Source organism: Myxine glutinosa, chromosome 1 (assembly GCF_964187855.1).
Source record: "Myxine glutinosa chromosome 1, kmMyxGlut1.1, whole genome shotgun sequence".
Classification (NCBI taxonomy): domain Eukaryota; kingdom Metazoa; phylum Chordata; class Myxini; order Myxiniformes; family Myxinidae; genus Myxine; species Myxine glutinosa.
This window is the reverse complement of record NC_136261.1, coordinates 63,060,106-63,081,402: the sequence shown is the minus strand read 5'-3', so window position 1 is coordinate 63,081,402 and position 21,297 is coordinate 63,060,106. Positions and strand designations below refer to the sequence as shown.

General features: G+C 45.8%; 1 protein-coding gene across 3 annotated transcripts in view; it reads right to left on the bottom strand.

Annotated features, from left to right (window-relative positions):
• The window catches only part of LOC137424643 (protein mono-ADP-ribosyltransferase PARP12), a 109,898-nt gene that overhangs the window by 16,658 nt on the left and 71,943 nt on the right, over positions 1-21,297 (bottom strand). For all 3 annotated transcript variants that reach the window (XM_068112329.2, XM_078772402.1, XM_078772404.1), the window contains exons 10-13: positions 4,432-4,606; positions 4,229-4,349; positions 3,406-3,502; positions 3,008-3,086 (exon numbers count right to left, since the gene is read on the bottom strand). In XM_068112329.2, the coding sequence (XP_067968430.2) occupies positions 3,008-3,086; positions 3,406-3,502; positions 4,229-4,349; positions 4,432-4,606 (472 nt within the window). The remainder of the gene's footprint in view (positions 1-3,007; positions 3,087-3,405; positions 3,503-4,228; positions 4,350-4,431; positions 4,607-21,297) is intronic.

Sequence of the window (21,297 nt, the reverse complement as noted above, 5' to 3'; positions counted from 1 at the left end):
ATCAATGTGATCAGTAATTAAAAATGAAGTCATCACATTAAGAGGATGCAAGCTATAAAAATTCATTGTGAGCCGTCATAAACAAAAATCACCTGTGTATTGTATCTGACTCTGGTGGTAAGCAAATGACTCTGGTGGTAAGGTGAAAGTGTCTGTGCTGAGTCTGGAAGTCAATTGAAATCTCCTCACATGGCTGGCGGACTTCCTCTCTAGTCGTAGTCAACGTGTGGCCCTGAATGGGTTTCTCTCATCTCCTCTTCCTGTTCAGGCTGGAGTTCCCCAAGGCAGTGTTCTGGGCCCAGTGCTTTTTCTGGTCTTCATCAATGATCTCTCCGACTCTCTTGAAAATCCTCTCTATCTCTCTGCTGATGACTCTACTCTCTGTCGCTCCATTCCTCATCCCTCAGATCGGCAGTCTGCAGCCTCCTCACTCTCTGCAGTCCTGGACAAAATCACAGACTTGGCAAACAAGTGGAACATGTCTTTCAATCCTGACAAATCTCACACTCTTATGATGTCTCTCCGAAAAGACCGACTGGACAACCCTCCCATCCACTTTCTGAATACTCCTCTCCAAGAAGTTCTGTCACTCAAGCTTTTGGGTCTCACTATCTGCCATGATCTTTCCTGGGAAAACCACATTTCAAATCTGGCCTCCAAAGCCAGTCGCCGACTGGGCATCCTCCATCGTGCGAAGTCCTTCCGTGGCACACCTGAGCTCCTTACCACATACAAGGCTTTCATCTGCAGCTCAATGTTATACTGCTCTCCCCTCTGGGCTAGTGCCCCTGCCTCACACGTAGCTCGTCTTCACGCTGTGGAAACCAAAGCGTTCAGAATCATTGGAATCTCCCACGATGAAGCTACCTCCGAGGGCCTTTCACGTACTCACCACAGGCAGGTTGGTGGTCTTTCCGTCTTCTACCGACTCCTCTCCGGCCTTGCTCCCCCAGCTCTCTCTGGGCTCTGTCCCCCAAATATTCCTACAGGTTGCACAATATCTGCCTGCAACCCTCTTATGGTTAAACTGCGAAAATCAAGACTCTCTGCTTACGTTGATTCCTTCATTCCTCTTTTCTCCCACCTCTGGAACAAACTCCCTCACTCTCCTCAATCCCACTCCACCCCCAGGGCTTTAAAACAGCTGTTCACCACCATCTCTTATCTTCCCCCATCCAAAACCTTGATCTTTTCTACCCCTGCTAATTTTACCCCAAATCCACATTTTTGAAATACCAACTTCTTTCCTGGAAGTCCTTGGTGTCCTTGTGTTTATACTTCTCCCACTCCCCCCCCCCCCCACCCCCCTTCCCATGCCGCCTCCCCCCAAGCCCTCTCCCTCCCACACATTTCCGATGTCCCTGCTCTCAAATGTTGTGTTTATGTGCTTCCCATTCTCTCCCCATCTTGTCTACCGCTCCCCTTTTTATAGACTTTATTTGTTTGTCTGTTTGATTTGTTTGTGTGATAAAAGTTAGCTCTTTCATGAGCCTCGATTCTGTATACAAAAAAAAAAGAAAAAAAAAAGAAAAAATTCCCGAAATCTCAACGAAAAAAATCTCAACTCAAAATATATCAATTCAAAAAATTTCATCAAAAAATAAAAAATATCAACCAAAAATATCAACAAAAAATCTCATCTAAAAAAATATACTCAAAAAATAATAAAAATAAAAAAATAAAAAATGTAAACTAAAAAATTACAAAAAATAAAAAATCTCATCTCAAAAAATCTCAAAAACTCATCAAAAAATATCAGCTCAAAAAATCTCATCAAAAAACAAACAAAAAATCTCATTAAAAAACTGCATCTCAAAAATATTAACTTAAAGATTTTCATCAAAAAATAACAAAAACGCATCTCAAAAAATATAAACTCAAAAATCTAGAAAATCTCAGCTCTCATCCCCCAAAAATCTCATCTCTAAAAATATCAACAAGAAATATCAACTCAAAAATCTCATCTCAAAAAATATAAACAAAAAATATCAACTCAAAAAATCTCATCTCAAAAAATCGCATCTCAAAAAATCGCATCTCAAAAAATATCAACAAAAAAAATCAAAAAATAACATCTCAAAATGTATAAACTCAAAAATAAAAAACAACTAAAAATCAACTCCAAAATATCAACTCAAAAACTCATCTCAAAAAACTATCAACAAAAATAACAAAAAATCAACTAAAAAATCTCATCTAAAAAAATATCAACAAAAAATCTCAGCTGAAAAGCTCATCTCAAAAAATATCAACAAAAAATATCAACTCAAAAATCTCATCTCAAAAAATATAAACTCCAAAAATCTCAACTCAAGAAATCCCAGCTGAGTCATAGCAAACACTTCAGAAAGTTGGTTTTCATTTTTCCCCCTCTTTTTTCATGCTGATTTTCTGTTTATAGTCTGTTTTCTTTTCTTTTTTGTATACAAAGTCAAAGCTCCTGGAAAAGCTAGAACACTGAATGGTTCTGAACGCAACAGAACAAACGGAACAGTAGAAGAAAGAGAGGAAGAGAGAGGGGGATGGGAACATCAAGAGCAAGGTTGAAGGACAAAATAGAGGGACACTTAGACAAATAAGGGAAGTGTGGAGGCATGAGGGGAAGTGGCGGACGCTTCAGCATTTAAAAGGATAAGAGCACGGACATAGGTTGGCATCCATGGGGAGGGGAGAATTCCTCCTTATGAAATGGCCCGCTGAGTGCGTGAGAAAAGCTGCGCCATTGTTGTGGCATTGTCTGTACTCAGAGTGTCCCCGGAAATGACGGCAGTTTCCCCAAGCTCAGTGGCTGTGTTGGTGTCGTGCAACAGTCCTGTATTGTGTGTCGTATATTTGTCTGTATGTCCATGTGTGTGTGATGTGTGCGGCACTACGAACCTTAGAATTTTTTTTGAAAATAAGACATGTTTCTGGAATGTGTTGTTGTGCCTAAGCTTCTGTCTGTTTGTCCGAGTGATCATGTGATGTATAACTGAATAATGCATTTACTGCAAGTATGCTATCTTACTTTGAAGCCAATGTCAGAAACCAATGATTTGTCCCAGTTGTTCGGAATGCCAGCGAGTACAGGTCTCCTCTGTTTATCCCTGGGGAAGAAGAATAAAACAAGTAAGGAAATCTGTGGTTCCCAGAACCCTGGCAAACCAGTGGGAGAATCGTCTAGAGGTGAGACATTTACTATGTGACGTCATTATCCATCCTTTCTCGGCAATCTCATGTCAATGAAAAATGAGGTACAAAATGGAAGAACACATTCATGGAGAAATAGCAGAGGAAAGTATTCAAGAACTTTCACAATCTCATAACACGTATCAAAATACTTAGTGAAAAACAATCAATTATAAGTGATTGATTCGCAACTATTAGATCACTGCTGAGTGTGTGCCTTTAAACAAAACTACTCACTCCTTGATGAGTCTTGGCATGCTTTCTGATGATACAAACATTGGTCTCCTTCGCACATCCCTCTTCACCATCGTGATAAAGTTCTGCTGCTTCATTTCTGCAACACAAGACTTGTGAGAAACGTTGTTGACGGAGGAACGGTCTTGTTGCGCTGTTTTCCAAATGTATTACCTCCGCCACTGAAAGTGGGAGGACATTATGTGTTCACCCCTGTCTGTTTGTTTGTCAACAGGGTATCTCAAAAAGGTGTGGACGGATTCAGAAGAAATATGGTAGAGAGTTTGCGTAGGGATGTGCAGGGATACAGTGTGCATATTCTGAATCGGGGTACACCGTGATCATTCATCCCAGCAAGCTGGTACTCAATTTGCCGACCTCGGAAGGATGACAAGCTGAGTCAACCCCCCTGACATTAATTCAGCGATCGACCGGGATTCGAACCCAGGATCCTAGGATCCCAAGCCGGCACCCTAACCGCTAAGCCAACGCCAGGCTGATAGGGCCAATTACGACTTTATAGCATGATATTTCAAAAAGCTGTGGACGACATATGACAAAACTATGTGGACGATTTGAATAGGCGAGAAGAACAAGCCAATTCGATTTTGGTTCACGTCGGAATCCAGATCTGGCCTATTATTGGGATACAAAACGTAAACTTTTCAGCCTGGCAGTATGCTCTCTACCGAGTGCCAGTCTAGACGATTAAAGCATGTTTTTAAAGGACACAATAAGGATCTTCCCAGGCAGTGCAGACAATGATATGACAACAGTAATGACAATGATAATAGTTCTTGTGATCATTACTGATGCAAATTCTCACCAGAAAAGTCCATTAGGTATGCGTGACCGCCAGCGGTGAATGTCAATGTATAGCTGTCATCATCTTTATAGGCTTGTTCCAACATTTCAGATGTGACATCACATTTGCTATGCTGTGAGGTCTGGGGGGAAATGGAGAAATTTGAGAATAACAGAAAAACAGGGTTTCATCTTTTTTGTATTTGAAGGCATATTCCTGCATACCTCTGAAGAATACTCGATCCACTTTCCACACTCATCCTGCCAGTACCAACACCATTTGGTGGCAAACAAGACGCCACCAACTTTGGAGATGGTGCTGTCTGTGCTCAAGCGGCGTACAGGATGCCCTCCCAACGTCATCTTCACAAAGTCAACTGGGCAGGAAGCATTGCTGCAACTGTGAAGGTAGTCAGGAAGTAAGTGGTCTTTATGATCTCATGTAGGATATTTTACATTTTCAGAAAGGGAAATGTGACTGCAATTAAAAATGAGAAGAAATAAAACCTTCATCCTTCACATTGCCAAGTCGTGAGCAAAGAAGTTCTGGGTTTGATTCCAGACACTGTCAGTGAAGGTCATGGGTCCAACGGAACTGCCATCTGATGCTACGCCAATTGGAGGCATGAGGCATTGCATATGGGATTGTGTGTATCATCCTTTAGAGGGGATGTAAAGCCAGTTGTCCATTTGCACTTGCTTGAGGATGTTAATATCCCACAGTGTCTATTTTACCCGAGCTTAAATTCTACAGGTTGCGATTAGATTGACCAGTGTACCTCATTTGGTCTTTTTCTGGTTTATAAACATGGCAGTGGCCTCATAAAGCTCCACAAATAGTGAGAGAGGATGAGATAAGAGCAAGGTTTTACTTCAATATTGAGACTCTATCATATCTGATATAATGACTTGATCTGTGTGGCATCATCTGGCAGAATTAGTCAAATGAAAGACTTACCGAAGAGCAAGTTGAAGGGCAAATAGAGGACAGAAAATAGGTGTGGGGAGGAATGAGGGGTAGGGAAGGATGCATGGGTAGACAAGATAGATACAGAAGCAACCTCTCAGGAAGGAAAAACTGAAAAAACTGTCTGTCTATCTATCTATCTCATCCATCTATCTATGTGTATATCTATCTGTGTGTGACTATCTATCCATCCTATCTATCTGTCCTATCTATCTATGTGATTATCTATCCTGTCTATCTATATGTGTATCTATATATCTGTGTGTGACTATCTATCCATCCTATCCATCTATCTGTGTGACTATCTATCCTATATATCTATCTGTATTATGTATCTGTGTGATTATCTATCTTTCTATCTATCTATCCTATCTATCTAACTGTGTGTCACTATCTGTATATCTATCCTATCTATATGTCTGTGTATGTTGTTACATATCTATGTGAATTAATATTCAGATCTTGGCTTATCCGTGTGTAGTATATTAAGGGTTGTTGTGATTGGAGGGTCAGGAGCCCTTCTGAACCAGTGGCCGGAAACGGAAGTGACCGGAAACGGAAGAGGAAACGACACGAGGAAAAAAGGACGAGTATTCTTCTTGTTCTTCCTCGCCCCGCTCGGACGAAAGCGAAAGGTGGCCTCGACCTTGCGCTGCGTGACAAAGCGGCGTTCCGAAGCCCGTCTGGCGAGAGGAGTGCGGGGCCTGGTACGATACCGACCCGGTGGAGAAGTCAAGTTGACGTGGGGCCGTGCATCGACCCCGCGTCTGGTACCGTTCGCGGCCCCGTCTAAAAAGACGCGTATGAGTCGCAGGTTGGGGCCTAGCACGCCTGGCAAGTGGCGTGGGGCTTTTGGCTTGCTTTACCGCACCCGCTTCGCGTAGCCACGAGAGGCTGCAGCCGCGGGGCCTGGTACGATACCTGCCCGGTGGAGACGTCCACCCGGAGTTCGTTCAACCGCCCGAGTGCGGCGACGCCGACTATCATCTTGGTCAGGAGGGGCCCAGAGACATTGTGCGGGACCGAGACCATAAGGGTGTCGTGAGTACTCACCGGGACACACGTATATAAGATGGCCATCTTATTCATAGGGAATTGATTGTCATTGAAATATTGTTGATGGTGGTGTATGGTTGATTGCTCGGGGAAAATCTCCGTGGTTGTGTCATTGGAAATTGTATGGTATCAGTACCATTGGGAAATATATTCTTGAACATCAGTGTCTCGTGGGTGGAATTCATAGGGATTGCGTTGCGAAAGCGCATCTATATAATACTACTTTCTGGCGAAGGTCCTCTCACGGTCCGGGGGTCACCGAGACCAGGTAGTCACCGAGGGGACCACGTAACAGAATTGGGGGCTCGTCCAAATTACGATTCGCAATTGGGTCTACGTCCGGGATTTAAAATTGTATAAAATAATAAAATAAGAATTTTTTATTAATTAAAATTTATTAATTAATTATTAATTGGTAAAATTTTTGAGAAATTGGGGTAAAGTCTTGGGTGAAGGTTAACAGGTGTTAACGATAGGCACCATGGCGTTTGTGGCACAGAACTTTGGGGTAACCCCGAGTGAGGCACAGTTCCGAGCGTTGCTAAAGTCGGACCTCTTGAAATTGGCCAAACATTTTAACTTGGAGGTCCGAACTAATTTGAGGAAGGCAGAGTTGCAGGCCACAGTGATACAATCTATGGTGGGATTAGGAACATGGGACGAGTTAGCCTGGGAGTGGCTACCCGAAGAACCAGAAGACGTGGAGCTCCGGAAACTGGAGTTGCAGTTACGGAGCCAGGAACGGATCAAAGAAGAAGAAAGGAAAGCAGAAGAGAGGAGGGAAGAGAAACAAGCAGAGGAAAGGAGAGTGGAACGAGAACTCCAGGAAAGGTTAAAAGAAGAAGAAAGGAAAGCAGAAAAGGAAAGAGCAGAAGAAGAAAGGAAAGCAGAAGAGAGGAGGGAAGAGAAACAAGCAGAGGAAAGGAGAGTGGAACGAGAACTCCAGGAAAGGTTAAAAGAAGAAGAAAGGAAAGCAGAAAAGGAAAGAGCAGAAGAAGAAAGGAAAGCAGAAGAGAGGAGAGAAGAGAAACAAGCAGAGGAAAGGAGAGTGGAACGAGAACTCCAGGAAAGGTTAAAAGAAGAAGAAAGGAAAGCAGAAAAGGAAAGAGCAGAAGAAGAAAGGAAAGCAGAAGAGAGGAGAGAAGAGAAACAAGCAGAGGAAAGGAGAGTGGAACGAGAACTCCAGGAAAGGTTAGCAGAAGAAGAAAGGAAAGCAGAAGAGAGGAGAGAAGAGAAACAAGCAGAGGAAAGGAGAGGGGAACGAGAACTCCAGGAAAGGTTAGAAGGGAGAAAAGCAGAGGAGAGAAAAGCGGAAAGGGAATTAAAGGAACGTGACATGGAGCTTCAGCAAGAAATCAAATTCAAGGAGCTGGAGTTAATGAGAGAATGGGGAGAGGCACCACCCTTGCTGACGGGGTCGACACCTAACCAGAGAACCTGGGATGTGGGCAGACATGTGAGGCTGGTTCCACCGTTCAGTGAAAAGGAAGTCGCGAAATTTTTTCCACACTTTGAGAAAGTGGCTCGACAATTAAATTGGCCGGAGGAGGCCTGGACCATACTCGTGCAAAGTGTGCTGGTGGGGAAAGCTCAGGAAATTTATTCGGCGCTACCGATGGACCAATGTGCAGATTATGAGGTACTGAAGAAGCACATCCTCAAAGCCTATGAGTTGGTTCCGGAAGCTTACAGGCAAAAATTTAGGAATGCCAGGAAGAGGGAGAGTGAGACCCATGTGGAGTTTGCCAGAGTGAAAGAAAACATGTTTGATCGGTGGTGTGAGTCAAAAGGAGTCGGGAAAGACTTCGAAACATTGCGGGACTTGATCCTGGTGGAGGAATTTCAGCAGTGTGTCCACGAGGACATCAAAGTGTACCTGCAGGAAAAGAAAGTACCAAAGTTGTGGGACGCAGCCACCATGGCAGATGATTATGCCTTAACCCACCGAATAGGGGTCCATGAACCTACCTCCTCGCCTAGATCTCCGCAGGGGAGGTGGGGAACAGCAGGTGCGGAGAACGACAATATATGGCGGCGGCCTCGAGAGGATGAGGGGGACAACGCGGATACCCCACCTGTTCGAAGTCAGAGGGCTGTGGGCCCAAGACCAACTTATTTTTCAGGGGGCCCGAGGCAGACCACGAGTTTTTCCTCCGGGCCTACTTGCGCGTTTTGCAAGAAACCTGGACACTTGATGTCCAGTGGTTACCTCATGAAAAGGGACAACCCAGAGCGGAGTCCGACTATTACCACTCCGAATGCGATGGCTAGCGTAAGAAATCGCCATCAAAAGGGTTACCAACCATTTATTTCAGAGGGGTTTGTGTCACGGGATGGAGCCTCGACTAACCGGAAACCGGTTAGGATATTGAGGGACACAGGGGCACATCAATCTTTAATGCTTGAAGGCATTTTGCCATGGTCCGAGGAGACGGCAACGGGGGATAGTGTTCGTTTACAGGGGATTGGGGGCGGTGTTAGTGCTCCCCTTCATGTCATCCATTTGGAGTCCGATTTGGTGTCAGGACCGGTCACCGTCGGTTTACAAGCCACGCTTCCTGTAGAGGGTGTATCTGTGGTTATCGGGAATGATTTGGCCGGGGGTCAAGTTTATGGTAACCTGAGGGTTGGTCAAGAGCCCAGCAGGGAAAATAACACCACACCAGCTCGGGATGGCGACAAAAGTGCCAAGTTATTTGTAGGGGGACTGAACTTCAAAACAGAGGAAGAAGTTCTGACCTCTGTCTTCAACAGATATGGGCCGCTGGTGGACGTGCGGTTGGTAAGAGACTGGGAAACGCAACAGTCCAGAGGGTTCGGCTTTGTCACGTTTGCCAGCACAAAGACGCCAGAGAGGCAGAGAAGAATTGGAATGGCAAGGATTTGGAGGGTCGGACCATAACAGTAGGGAAGGCATTTCGTAGGCGTCGAGAGGTCTACAGGAGAGGACAACTGGGCGGTAGTTTTGGTGGTGGCCGCAATCAATATTATTATGGAGGCTCCCTGAGTTACGGCAGCTCCCGAAGGAAGGATTGGCAAAGTAGTGGCCGAGAAGGAGACCGCTATTCGTGGGACTACAGGGACAAGGGGTCCCACCAGAATTATTAGGGAAGTTCTGAGAAGTTGAAGCACTGAAGGCGGCGGAGCCGCCGAGCCAAGATTCCTACACGAATTAACCGTGAACGCCGTTCCTAAAGGCGTCCATGTAGTGAACTTTCATGCACGGACTAACCGTGAACTCCACGTTCCTCAAGGCGCCCATGTAGAGAACTTTCCTGCACGGACTAACCGTGAACTCCGCGTTCCTAAAGGCATCCATGTAGTGAATACTCGGCTTGGCCTCCCGGAAAAAGTGCTATCGAGTTGCGTAACTTTGGATCTTTGATCAACCCCTTAACCTTCATTCACAAGAAGCTGACGGTCAAAGTCAGAGGGTCATGAGAGGGAGTTTGATTTGGCAGGGACAATGTCGTTGCTGGTGTTTAGTCCAGAGGGAGTAATCTGGGGGTTTTGTGAGAGTTTGTTGCTTTATTTTTGAGTTGGGATAATTGTTGCCCAGGGGAACTGAGGATTTGGGGGTTGAGTTATCTGGTTTATTTATCCAAGTTGGCCGGCAACGAAAGTTTTCGCTGGGGTCAAACTTTCTTTCTTGAAGGGGGGGAGTGTTACATATCTATGTGAATTAATATTCAGATCTTGGCTTATCCGTGTGTAGTATATTAAGGGTTGTTGTGATTGGAGGGTCAGGAGCCCTTCTGAACCAGTGGCCGGAAACGGAAGTGACCGGAAACGGAAGAGGAAACGACACGAGGAAAAAAGGACGAGTATTCTTCTTGTTCTTCCTCGCCCCGCTCGGACGAAAGCGAAAGGTGGCCTCGACCTTGCGCTGCATGACAAAGCGGCGTTCCGAAGCCCGTCTGGCGAGAGGAGTGCGGGGCCTGGTACGATACCGACCCGGTGGAGACGTCAAGTTGACGTGGGGCCGTGCATCGACCCCGCGTCTGGTACCGTTCGCGGCCCCGTCTAAAAAGACGCGTACGAGTCGCAGGTTGGGGCCTAGCACGCCTGGCAAGTGGCGTGGGGCTTTTGGCTTGCTTTACCGCACCCGCTTCGCGTAGCCACGAGAGGCTGCAGCCGCGGGGCCTGGTACGATACCTGCCCGGTGGAGACGTCCACCCGGAGTTCGTTCAACCGCCCGAGTGCGGCGACGCCGACTATCATCTTGGTCAGGAGGGGCCCAGAGACATTGTGCGGGACCGAGACCATAAGGGTGTCGTGAGTACTCACCGGGACACACGTATATAAGATGGCCATCTTATTCATAGGGAATTGATTGTCATTGAAATATTGTTGATGGTGGTGTATGGTTGATTGCTCGGGGAAAATCTCCGTGGTTGTGTCATTGGAAATTGTATGGTATCAGTACCATTGGGAAATATATTCTTGAACATCAGTGTCTCGTGGGTGGAATTCATAGGGATTGCGTTGCGAAAGCGCATCTATATAATACTACTTTCTGGCGAAGGTCCTCTCACGGTCCGGGGGTCACCGAGACCAGGTAGTCACCGAGGGGACCACGTAACAATGTATCTGTGTGACTATCTATCTATCTATTTATCTTATCTATCTGGTTGTCACTATCTATCTATCCTATCTAATCTATCTATCCTATCTATCTATCTGTGTGTGACTATCTGTCTATCTATCTATGTAACTATCTATCTATTCTATCTATCTGTCTGTGTATCTATCTACCTATTTATGTGTATGAGTCTATGTGGGTGTATATGTGTATACATATGTATACATATGTGTATGTATATATATAAATATAAATATCTATCTGTTTGTCTGTTGTAAGAATGCCCTTGTGTAATGCCTGTGTAATGCAATTTTGTATTGTTTGTCTGTATATCTATCTATCTGATGAAAGAATGAGTGATTGTTGTAATAATGTGCCTTTGTTTTATGATGGAGAGGAGGGGAGGACAGGGAGTTGGTGCGCAGAAGGGGTGGGGAGAGCAAAGATGGGACACATTTGGGAGGTGGGAGGGTTGAGACTTTGGTAGGTGGTGAAGGGTAGGTTGCGGTGTTCTGGTGGGGGTGGAGGGTTTGAAGACTTGTGGTGGGGATGGAGTTTGAAGATATGGAGTGTGGAGGGCAAGAGCAATATTGAAATCTTTGGGTTGTGAGGGGAGGTTGAGGACTTGTGGCTCGGGAGTGTGGCTTGATGACTTGGGGTTTTGATCAATAAATAATTAATCAATTGATTGATAAATCAAAATTATCCTTTATAGACAAATCCCTTGGTCATCGTCATGTCCAAATATCAGCTTCCTAACTGAAAAGATGTCTGAGATATTGCTCAGATAAAGAAAATAAATAAGTACTTAATAAAACGATAATAATTAAGTAATTAATCAATAAATTGCTTCATCAAAAAATAAAAGATACCATTTTTTGCAAAAGCATATGCTCATTATTTTGCCTAAATTTCAGCTTCCTATGTCAAAGGATGGCTGAGATATCACCCAGACAAATAAGATAACAAGTACAGATACATTCCAAAGTACACCAACACCATGCCAAATAAATAAATGACATATCCTCCAGTGTGCAGCGTTGCTGGGGCACCTTTGGCACCCGACAATACCGCCATGCAGCACATAGAGACGGTTTTGGGAGGGAAAGATGTACAGTAATTGATTGATTAATTGCGTAATTAAAAGAAATAAATAATAATCGTAAAATAATGAACATCTTCATCAACTGGCTGATAGCATATCAAAACCACCAGTGTTTCATCCGAATCTCTAACTTTTTGAAAATTAAATTGACTAGCAACGGTGCCCGCCCTATGGGCGGGGCTTCAATTGGGAAGCCGAAATGAAAAGGCAAAATGTCAGAAATTGAAGGCAGAAATTTTTTATTTTAAACGATTCATATAAACATCCGTCAAATCATATCACATGTAAATCATCAAAATCAAAACAGGATCTTTAGAATTTCAATAAAAGCCACATCACTGTTCATATCGGTAAATATTATTCCATAGTGTTTCAAATCGTGATATCAACTGTTCGCTTTTCTTTAGGGAAAAGAATTGAATGATTTTGTCCCTCTTCTTCAGCTTAGAACTTCAGGATAGACGGCATTGCTGATAAAAGTTCCAGCTTCTTCCATCCTACCTGGCTGACCTCCTCTCCAGACACACTCCCACCCGCAACCTCCGCTCTGCTGGTACCAACCTCCTGACCTCCCCCCCATCCGGACCAAATTCAGATCCTGGGGGGACAGGGCCTTCTCCATCGCTGCTCCCACCCTCTGGAACTCACTACCTCACACCATCAGAGACTCCTCCTCACTCACCACATTCAAAACATCACTCAAGACCCACCTGTTCAGCACTGCATTCAACATTCAACCCACAGCATTTAACCCCTGACTATCACATCTCCTTCTCCCTCCTTTTGCTTTAAATATTTCCCTATTGATTCTTGTCTTTTGGCAATTGTTGTTTTCATGTTTTGTTATGCATTATGTTTTGCACTCTGTCAAAGCGCCTTTGGGCTTCATGAAAAGCGCTATACAAAATAAATGAATTATTATTATTATTATTATCACTCGGTCGATTTTGGAGTCATCATCGAGGAGGCCCATGGCAAGGCAGGCAGCTTGGTAGGTGGGATGCTCCACTCCATTGTAGGCTCTCAGGTCTCTGTAGGACTTTGGTCCGGCCACCGTGTGAAGCAACATCTGCATGTAGAAAAGCTCGCTCTGCCTTGCAGTCAGGTTTATGACTGGAATCCTTCCAATCATGTCTGAGCAGGCTTGGTTGGCATCCTCATCACTGCGATTCAGTTTCGTCACATGAACCTGCTTCTTCCAGGTATTCTGCACCCACCTGAAGTGCTTAAATACATCAGGGGAGGTGATCTTCACTTCAGTATTCTGTTTCAGCTTGAAGAATTCTGTGAGCTTTGTTTTCGGTGGACCATTGTTGACGATGTCATGCAGATCTTCTGGTTGGAACAGGACGAGTTGCTCATCTTCCAAGTGGATTGGAAGCTTCTGCACGGGAGGCTTCATCTGCTGGATAGGGAACTCGTACAGGTGCCAGTAAGCTGCAGAGGCACTGATGTATCTCGCATCCACAAAGCACTGTAATTCGTCATTGGGGATATCTCTTTCTTCTCCGTTGGCCAGCTTTATGGTAACACGGTCGCTGCCCTTGGTCACATATTTATATATGTATTTGACACTGGATACTGAGTTCACAACCTCGACGTTTATGTGGGCGTTGTATTTCAAAGACAGCAGTGGGTTGAAGGGCACAATCCATTGGTTGTTGATCTCGACATCCTGTCATCGCACCTTCTTCTTGTGTGTCCACCTTGGGATGGTGAACGGCGCCGATAGATTGGGTACGGTACGTAGAGTCCGTCACCATGGTATGCTCGACAAAGCGTTTTGGGAAGTTTTTCTCGCATACCCGTTGTGGAGACATGCATGGTGAACATTGGTTTAGAGCACCGCACGGCCAATGGATGTTGTTGCGTGTGATTATATCATGCAGTTTTGGGTTGATATGAGGATCAGGAATCTCGGCTGACACGATGCGATCAATGTCCTTGGGCTCACGTGGCTTGTCTTCATCAGCAAGTATCAGCAGGATGTGGCAATGTGGGAGTCCGCGTTTCTGATCCTCCATCATGCCGTAGTGTCTGACCGGGTCATTCGCCTTTTAACTTCCGGGATTAACTTCTGTGAATTCGGATTAACTTCCGGGTCATTCACCTAGCAGGCTGAGCTGAGTCGGTCGTCCTGTGTATTTGATTGATTCTGTTGGATTTAGCGTGTGCTGTCGTGTTGTGCTTTGTGTGAATGATTGTGATGGATCCCTGTTTCGTTTCCTGGCTTATTGCGGCGTGTCTGCCCGTGAGATTTGCATTACTTTGGTTTTTACTCGCCACCAAGTTGAAAATTTCGAACTGTAAGTACCCGCCATGTTTTTTCGTTGAGCCTTACGCAGCCCCGGTGTGCGCCTCTCAACAAGACAGTTCTTTTCCCCGTCTCACCCCATCGCTCGCCCCATCGCTCATCCCATCGCTCGGTCCACCGCTCGCCCCACCGCTCATCCCATCGCTCATCCCATCGCTCGCCCCATCGCTCGCCCCATCGCTCATCCTACCGCTCGTCCCACCGCTCACCCCATCGCTCGTCCCATTGCTCGTCCCACCGCTCATCCCATCGCTCGTCCCATCGCCCGGCCCATCGCCCGCCCCATCGCCCGTCCCACCACTTGCCCCACCGCTCGCCCCATCGCTTGCCCCACCTCTGCACGCACCGCTGCATGTGCCGAGCTTGACTATCCGCTCTAACTCCTCCATCCCGAGGCCTATTCGCTACACTCGGCAAAAACTTTTGTCTTTAAACAACACCACTCGATTGACTCCTGGACTCGTGTCAGGCCTCAGAGAACTTGAAATCGGCGTTGGTCTCCCGAGAAAACGCACAAAGCGAGGCAGGAGGAGAAAGCAGAGAAAAATACCGATTGTGATTTCTCTTTGCGACCAGCGACGGCCCAGCCCACATTTTAATAATTCCTGCGAAAAAGTGTCCCCTGTCAACTTCAATAACCTCATCTATCCCTGTAGAACATACACAGCACCAAAACAACACCGTTCTGACCTGTATCTCGCCTTATTCAATGCTCAGTCTGTAAGTAGTCCTGACAAGCGAACCAAAATTACCTCTTTTATTCAAGATAACGATATCGACGTGTTTTTTCTGACCGAAACTTGGCTCCGACCCAGTGGCGACGAAGCGAGATGTGCTGATCTCACCCCACTTGGATACACCCTGCAGTAATTTCCTCGCTCCTCTAGGGGTGGGGGCGTGGCTGTTATTTACAGAGACAACTTCTCTCCCTTTGTCTCCTTCACCACGACTTTTTCGTTCGACCATTCATCCTACGAGCTAGCCCATGTCACCTTCACTCTGTCAGAAAACACTCTTCATTTCTTCTGCCTCTACCGACCTCCACCTAACCGGAAAAACAAGCTTACTGACTCTATGTCCGTGACCCAGCTTCCTAATCTGCTCGACCACTGCAATACTCTTCCTGGTTTCGTCTTGATTCTTGGAGATTTCAACGTCCACTACGACCAACCGCAACATCCTCTCACTTCAAAGATCATTGACCTCCTTTCTACTTTTAGTCTGTCTCAGTCTGTCTCCAAACCTACACACATTAAAGGACACATCCTGGATTGGTTAGTGCACAGATGCGATGATCAGTTGGTGCAGTCCACGTCAGTGACCTGTGCTATCACCTCGGACCACTTCTGTGTCACCAGCCACCTGAGTATTGCTGTTCCTCGTCTTCAGCCCACCTTCATCACTGCCCGCAACATTCGTGCCATCGACCGTTCCGCCTTTAAAGAGGACCTTCACACCCGTCTCTCTGGCCGTTCCTATGTCACTGCAGAAGACCTCGACTGTTGCCTCCGCACAGCGTTGGACTGTCATGCTCCAGCGACACGGTGCGCCGTTCCCAGACGCAGGAGTACTCCATGGTTCAGCGCAGTCAGCGACGAAGTCAAGGTTGCCAAAAAGGAACGACGACGTGCCGAGAGACAGTGGCTGAAGACTGGCCTCACAGTCCATAAACAGTTGTATAACATAGCTAAAAGACTCGTCATAAAAATCATTCTGAAAGCAAAAACGTCATATATTTCTGATCGGATTACTAGGAGCTCCTCCTGCAAGCAACTGTTCAGCATTACCAACCGCCTGTTTGCCACCAAAAATAAATCCGTTCTTCCCACTGTATTTCCTCAAAACGAACTACCCCAACGCTTCCTGCATTTCTTTCACAATAAAATTCAGTCAATAAGAAACAATCTTGACAAGCAGTCACTCCTTTCCTTCAATGATGCTGAACACTGCTTTCACGGACGACCTCTTAGTTCGTTTACTCCTGTTACTGAGGAAATTGTCAAATGTACAATCCTCAAGGCAAACACAAAAACATGTGATCTCGACCCCCTTCCCACCGATTTGTTTATTGAGTTTTTGGACACCCTCCTCCCATTTATTACTGCAGTTATCAATGATTCTCTGACTACGGGTTCATTTCCGCTTCTCCTTAAGCAAGCTCTTGTTAAACCACTTCTTAAAAAGCCCACCCTTGACCTTAACGACATGAAAAATTACCGTCCTATCTCCAACCTGTCTTTCCTGTCAAAGATCACAGAAAGAATTGTGCTATCGCAGATGAAAGACCATCTAGTTTCAAAAAAAAAATTCAATTCTCGCCAGTCAGCATAGAGACCAGGCCATAGCACCGAGACCGCTCTCCTAAGAATAACCAATGATCTTCTGACCTCTCTTGACTGTGGTAAGGTTTCCGTTCTTGCTCTTTTGGACTTGTCTGCCGCCTTTGACACGATTGACCATAGTGTCTTAATTCGTCGTCTTGAAATCACATTTGGTATAACTGGTACTCCCCTTTCTTGGCTGATGTCCTATCTTACTGATAGAGTGCAAACAGTTGTTGTCAATGGCCAGAAATCAGCCCCTTCTCCGCTTTGCTTTGGCATTCCCCAGGGCTCAGTCCTGGGACCTATCCTCTTTCTTTTGTACACTCAGCCTCTATTTGATCTTGTTGCCAGACATTCAGTTGATCACCACGCCTTTGCGGACGGCAATCAGCTGTACAAAGGAAGCACGATTCAACAAATCGTGCCCACTGTTAAAGTGTTAGAAGGCTGTATTGCCGACGTGAAGGCGTGGATGACCCAAAACAAACTTCAGCTGAACGATGCTAAAACCGAGTCTATGATTGTAAGATCGCACAGATGTCCTCTACAATGTACAATGTTCAATGTACAACCTCTACAATGTACAACCTCTACAATGTACAAACATCTACAATGTTCACTTCCGACCACTATTCATGTTGGTGAAACCGATGTAAACTTTGTTTCGTCGGCCAAGAACCGTGGTGTGGTTTTCGACTGTAACATGACATTTTCCAAGCAAGTACTTCAAACTTGCAAATCAGCATACTTTCAGCTGCGAAAGATCGCATCCATTCGCCACTTTCTTACTCCTCAAGCTGCTCTAACTCTGGTCTGTGCCCTTGTCCTCTCAAGGCTAGACTATTGTAATTCTTTGTATGCTGGCTGCCCTCAGTTTCTCTTGGATAAGCTACAAAAGGTTCAAAACTCTGCCGCTCGTCTTGTCTGTAAGGCGAAGAAGTCTGACCATGTTACTCCGCTCCTTGAATCTTTACACTGGCTGCCTGTCTCTGCCCGTGTGCAACACAAAATTTGCACACTATGTTATAAATCATTGTGTGGAACGGGACCTCACTATCTCTCCGATTTGCTCACTCTCTATGAACCTCGGCGACGGCTTCGTTCAAGCGACGACTCTATGACCTTAGAGCCGCCGCACACCAGCACCAAGTCGTTTGGCGAGAAAATCCTTTTCCTTTGCTGCACCTCTGCTCTGGAATGACTTGCCTTCCTCTGTTCGACATGTTGACTCTCTTCCTGCCTTTAAAACCTCCCTCAAAACCTATCTGTTTCACAAGTCTTTCAAAGTCTAAGTCCTGTTTTCCCTTTGGTTTGAGGTGGGACAGAGATCGAGAGTATGTCTGTGTACATGTGCGGGGGAGGGAGGGGAGGAGGAGGGGGAGCACACATCTGTGGGTTTTGAATGGGGAGGGAGAGGAATAGGGCAAGAGTGAAGGTGTGTCTGTGTGTGTGTATGTTTGTGTATGTGTGTGCGGTGTGTGTGCGTTCACATGATAATGTAAAGCGCCATGAGGGTCGTTTACTCTGCTTGATGGGGCTATATAAGACTCCTTTATTATTATTATTATTATTATTATTATTATTATTATTAAGTAGCCCACCACTTCTCCAAGCATTCCGCTCTTCAGATCCGCCATGAGAGATTTAAGCTTGATACTGAAGACGCGTGAAGTTACGTCAGGCCGGTCGCAGGGCTGCTCTTCTGGGAAAAGTGAATTTCTGATCTCTGGCCACTGTGGGTTGCAGGAAAATATCACAAACATATCAGGTTTCCCAAGGGATCGGACAATGGCCATAGCACCTTGAAAGGCTTCAGCGTACCATCGAGGAGAGCCATAGATGGATGGTGGTAGGATAATCTTTGTTCCAGCCTGCATCTCTTCGTGGTGATCTATAGCATCCATCAGGCCTTGGTACTTGTCTGCACGGATCATCTTCTGGTTGTTTCTTGCCCACCGAAGTCTTGACGCTTCAGCCTTGGCATACTGATCGCATGCGTACTGCTGAGTAAGTCGTCGACACCTCATGACCTGATTGAAATTTTGATCTCTGATCTGAAGGCGGAACCTTGCGAACTCACTTGGGGATATAGTGCCTTGGCCTTTTGCATGAGGAATGTCGATCTTGAATCCTTCTTCACCATGCAGGAACATCAGCACATAGTGAAGAGGAGCGTAGCTCCGGTGCAGCTAGGTGATGGTTTGAAGTCCACCTTCACGCTTATAGAGGATGATGTTCAAATGGTCCACATGCTCGCCGGGTATGATGATGGATACCTCGCTTGCCGGCGGGAGGTTGTAACATCGAGCATGCTCACCTGAAGGCTGCTTTCTTGCATCCAGAACCATGGTGATGTTGTTGTCTGCTTCCATCAACTCAAGTGCAGATATCAGAGACTGGATGTTGGGATTGTTCTGATGCAGCCAGTCTTGGAGAGTCTTCAGAATGTCAATATTACCGTTGAGCTGTTCATTAAATCGCAGTCAGTTTTCCAGTTCGTCACTGTCATGGAACCATATTTGAGCGAACGTTGGATGCGATTGATCACTTTCTGGCTGGAGTGGTCCAATGTGATGGTAAACTTTACCTTGACGCTTCACCATGGGGCTGAATCCTGGCATGAAGTGCTCCTTGATTCCGATCGATGCCATGGCCAAGGCATTGTTGAACTGGCGTATCTTCTCAATAAACTCCTTTCGGTCGAACAGAACTTTGAAATCTTCAGGGTAGGTCTCGAGCAGATTGATTGCAATTTTGCCCTTCTCACAGCAGAATCCAGGTCGTTCGTCATTCCAGCAGTGGGCCTTGCAGAAGGGGCACTTACGTCCTGTATCATACAGACTTGGCAGCTTGTGACCTTGCTGCTTTGCTGGATAGGCAGCTTCTTCAAAGTGCTGGACATCAAACACTGCTCCAATCCTCCTCTTTTGCGTTAGAGCCACTTTAAGCTGGACTTTGCTAGCGCTCTGGTGTGCAGCTATGTTGCGATCTTGTTCACCAGATCTTTATTCCTCGGACTGCCTCCGAGACTGGTGTGCAGCTGTGTCACGTCCTTGTCCACCAGATCTGTATTCCTCGGACCGTGATGGGGCTCAGCGGTTTACCCGAGCATGACGGCGAAGGGCAAGGTACATGCTGGCCAGTCCAGTGTAGGGCACATGCGGCCCCAGACATCGAAGGGCATTAAACATTCATTAAAGGATTACGAAACGAAAAACATTACGAAATTACGTTCACACCGTCACGTCAAACACTACCGTGAACACATACATCGTCACAACATCGTCATAATGAGAACATCGTCACAATGAACGTTATGCAAATGCGAATGTTATGCGGGAGTCCAAACCTGAGAATGCTGGAGACCAAAGCTGAAATTGGGAAAACTAAATAGCCTATTTTACTCCCAGGGGTCCCAGGATTACCCACCCAATATATCTTTGCGATCGGTTCAGCAGTTTTTACGGAACCTTCGAACAGACAGACGGACATTTGGTGAATTATAGTAAGATAGTTATTCGAAATAAATAAATAAATAATTGATTAATCAATTAATCAATAAATAATTAATCAATAAATCAAAAATATCCTTTATAGCCAAATCACTTGGTCACTGTCGTGTCCGAATATCAGCTTCCGAGATGTAAAGGTGCCTTGGATATTGGCCAGATGAGAAAGAAAACAAAAGTGATTAATAACTAAAATAAATAAATAATAATCGTAAAAAAAAACAAAAAAACACACACACACACACACACACACACACACACACACGTCTCCCGCATTCCAGGGAATGGGTTAAACAGGGAAAATAATTGGGGAAATAATATATACTGAAACGCAAAAGAAACTTACCACTTGTTTGAAATGTAATAAAATTGTAACAGTTCAAAATAAAACAAACCAACAATTGCTAATTGAAACATTGGCATTTTATTGATGACATGTCAAGTTTTTGACCAAGATGCACCATCTCATCAGTTTGTTCTACAGTACAGAACAGCACAGGGTGCAATGTCAGTCCCCTTTCAATAGCGTGTGTGGCCACCATTGTTTTGGATACAGGCAGTGCGTCGTCGGCGTATACTGTCTACCAGTCTTTGGATGGATTGCTGCTGGATTCTGTCCCACTCAGTCCTCAATGTCTGAAGCAGCTCTGCCCGTGTCCTGGCCCTGCCAACTACGCGTCTCCCAAGCTCATCCCAAAGGTGCTCTATGGGATTCAGGTCAGGGGAGAGCGCAGGCCACTGCATGGTGTTGATGTTCTCGCCTTGGAGAAATGCAGTGGTAAAGCGAGCAGCATGGGGACAAGCGTTGTCATGCTGAAAGGTTCTCAGTTCTGGGTAGTCTAGCAGGAATGGCAGCAGATGAGGTCGCAGGATGTTATCCACATACCGCTGGGCGTTAAGATTCCCATCCACAACCACCAGTGGCGTCCTGTACCGGCCTGATATGGCGGCCCACACCATCACACTTGGGCCACCCCACCTGTTGGCTTGACGCACGCAACAATCGGCATATCGCTCGCCAGTTCTTCTCCAGACACACTCACGCCCATCAGGACTGTCCACACAGAACCTTGACTCATCGCTGAAAGCGACCTCGTTCCACTGCGCCAAGGTCCACCGCTGATGCTGCTGGCACCATCTCTGTCGGTTGCGGCGATGGGCAGCCGTCATCACGGGGCCTCTGTATGGTCTTCTGGCAGTCAGACCATAGTCATGCAGTCGTCTTCGTGCAGTA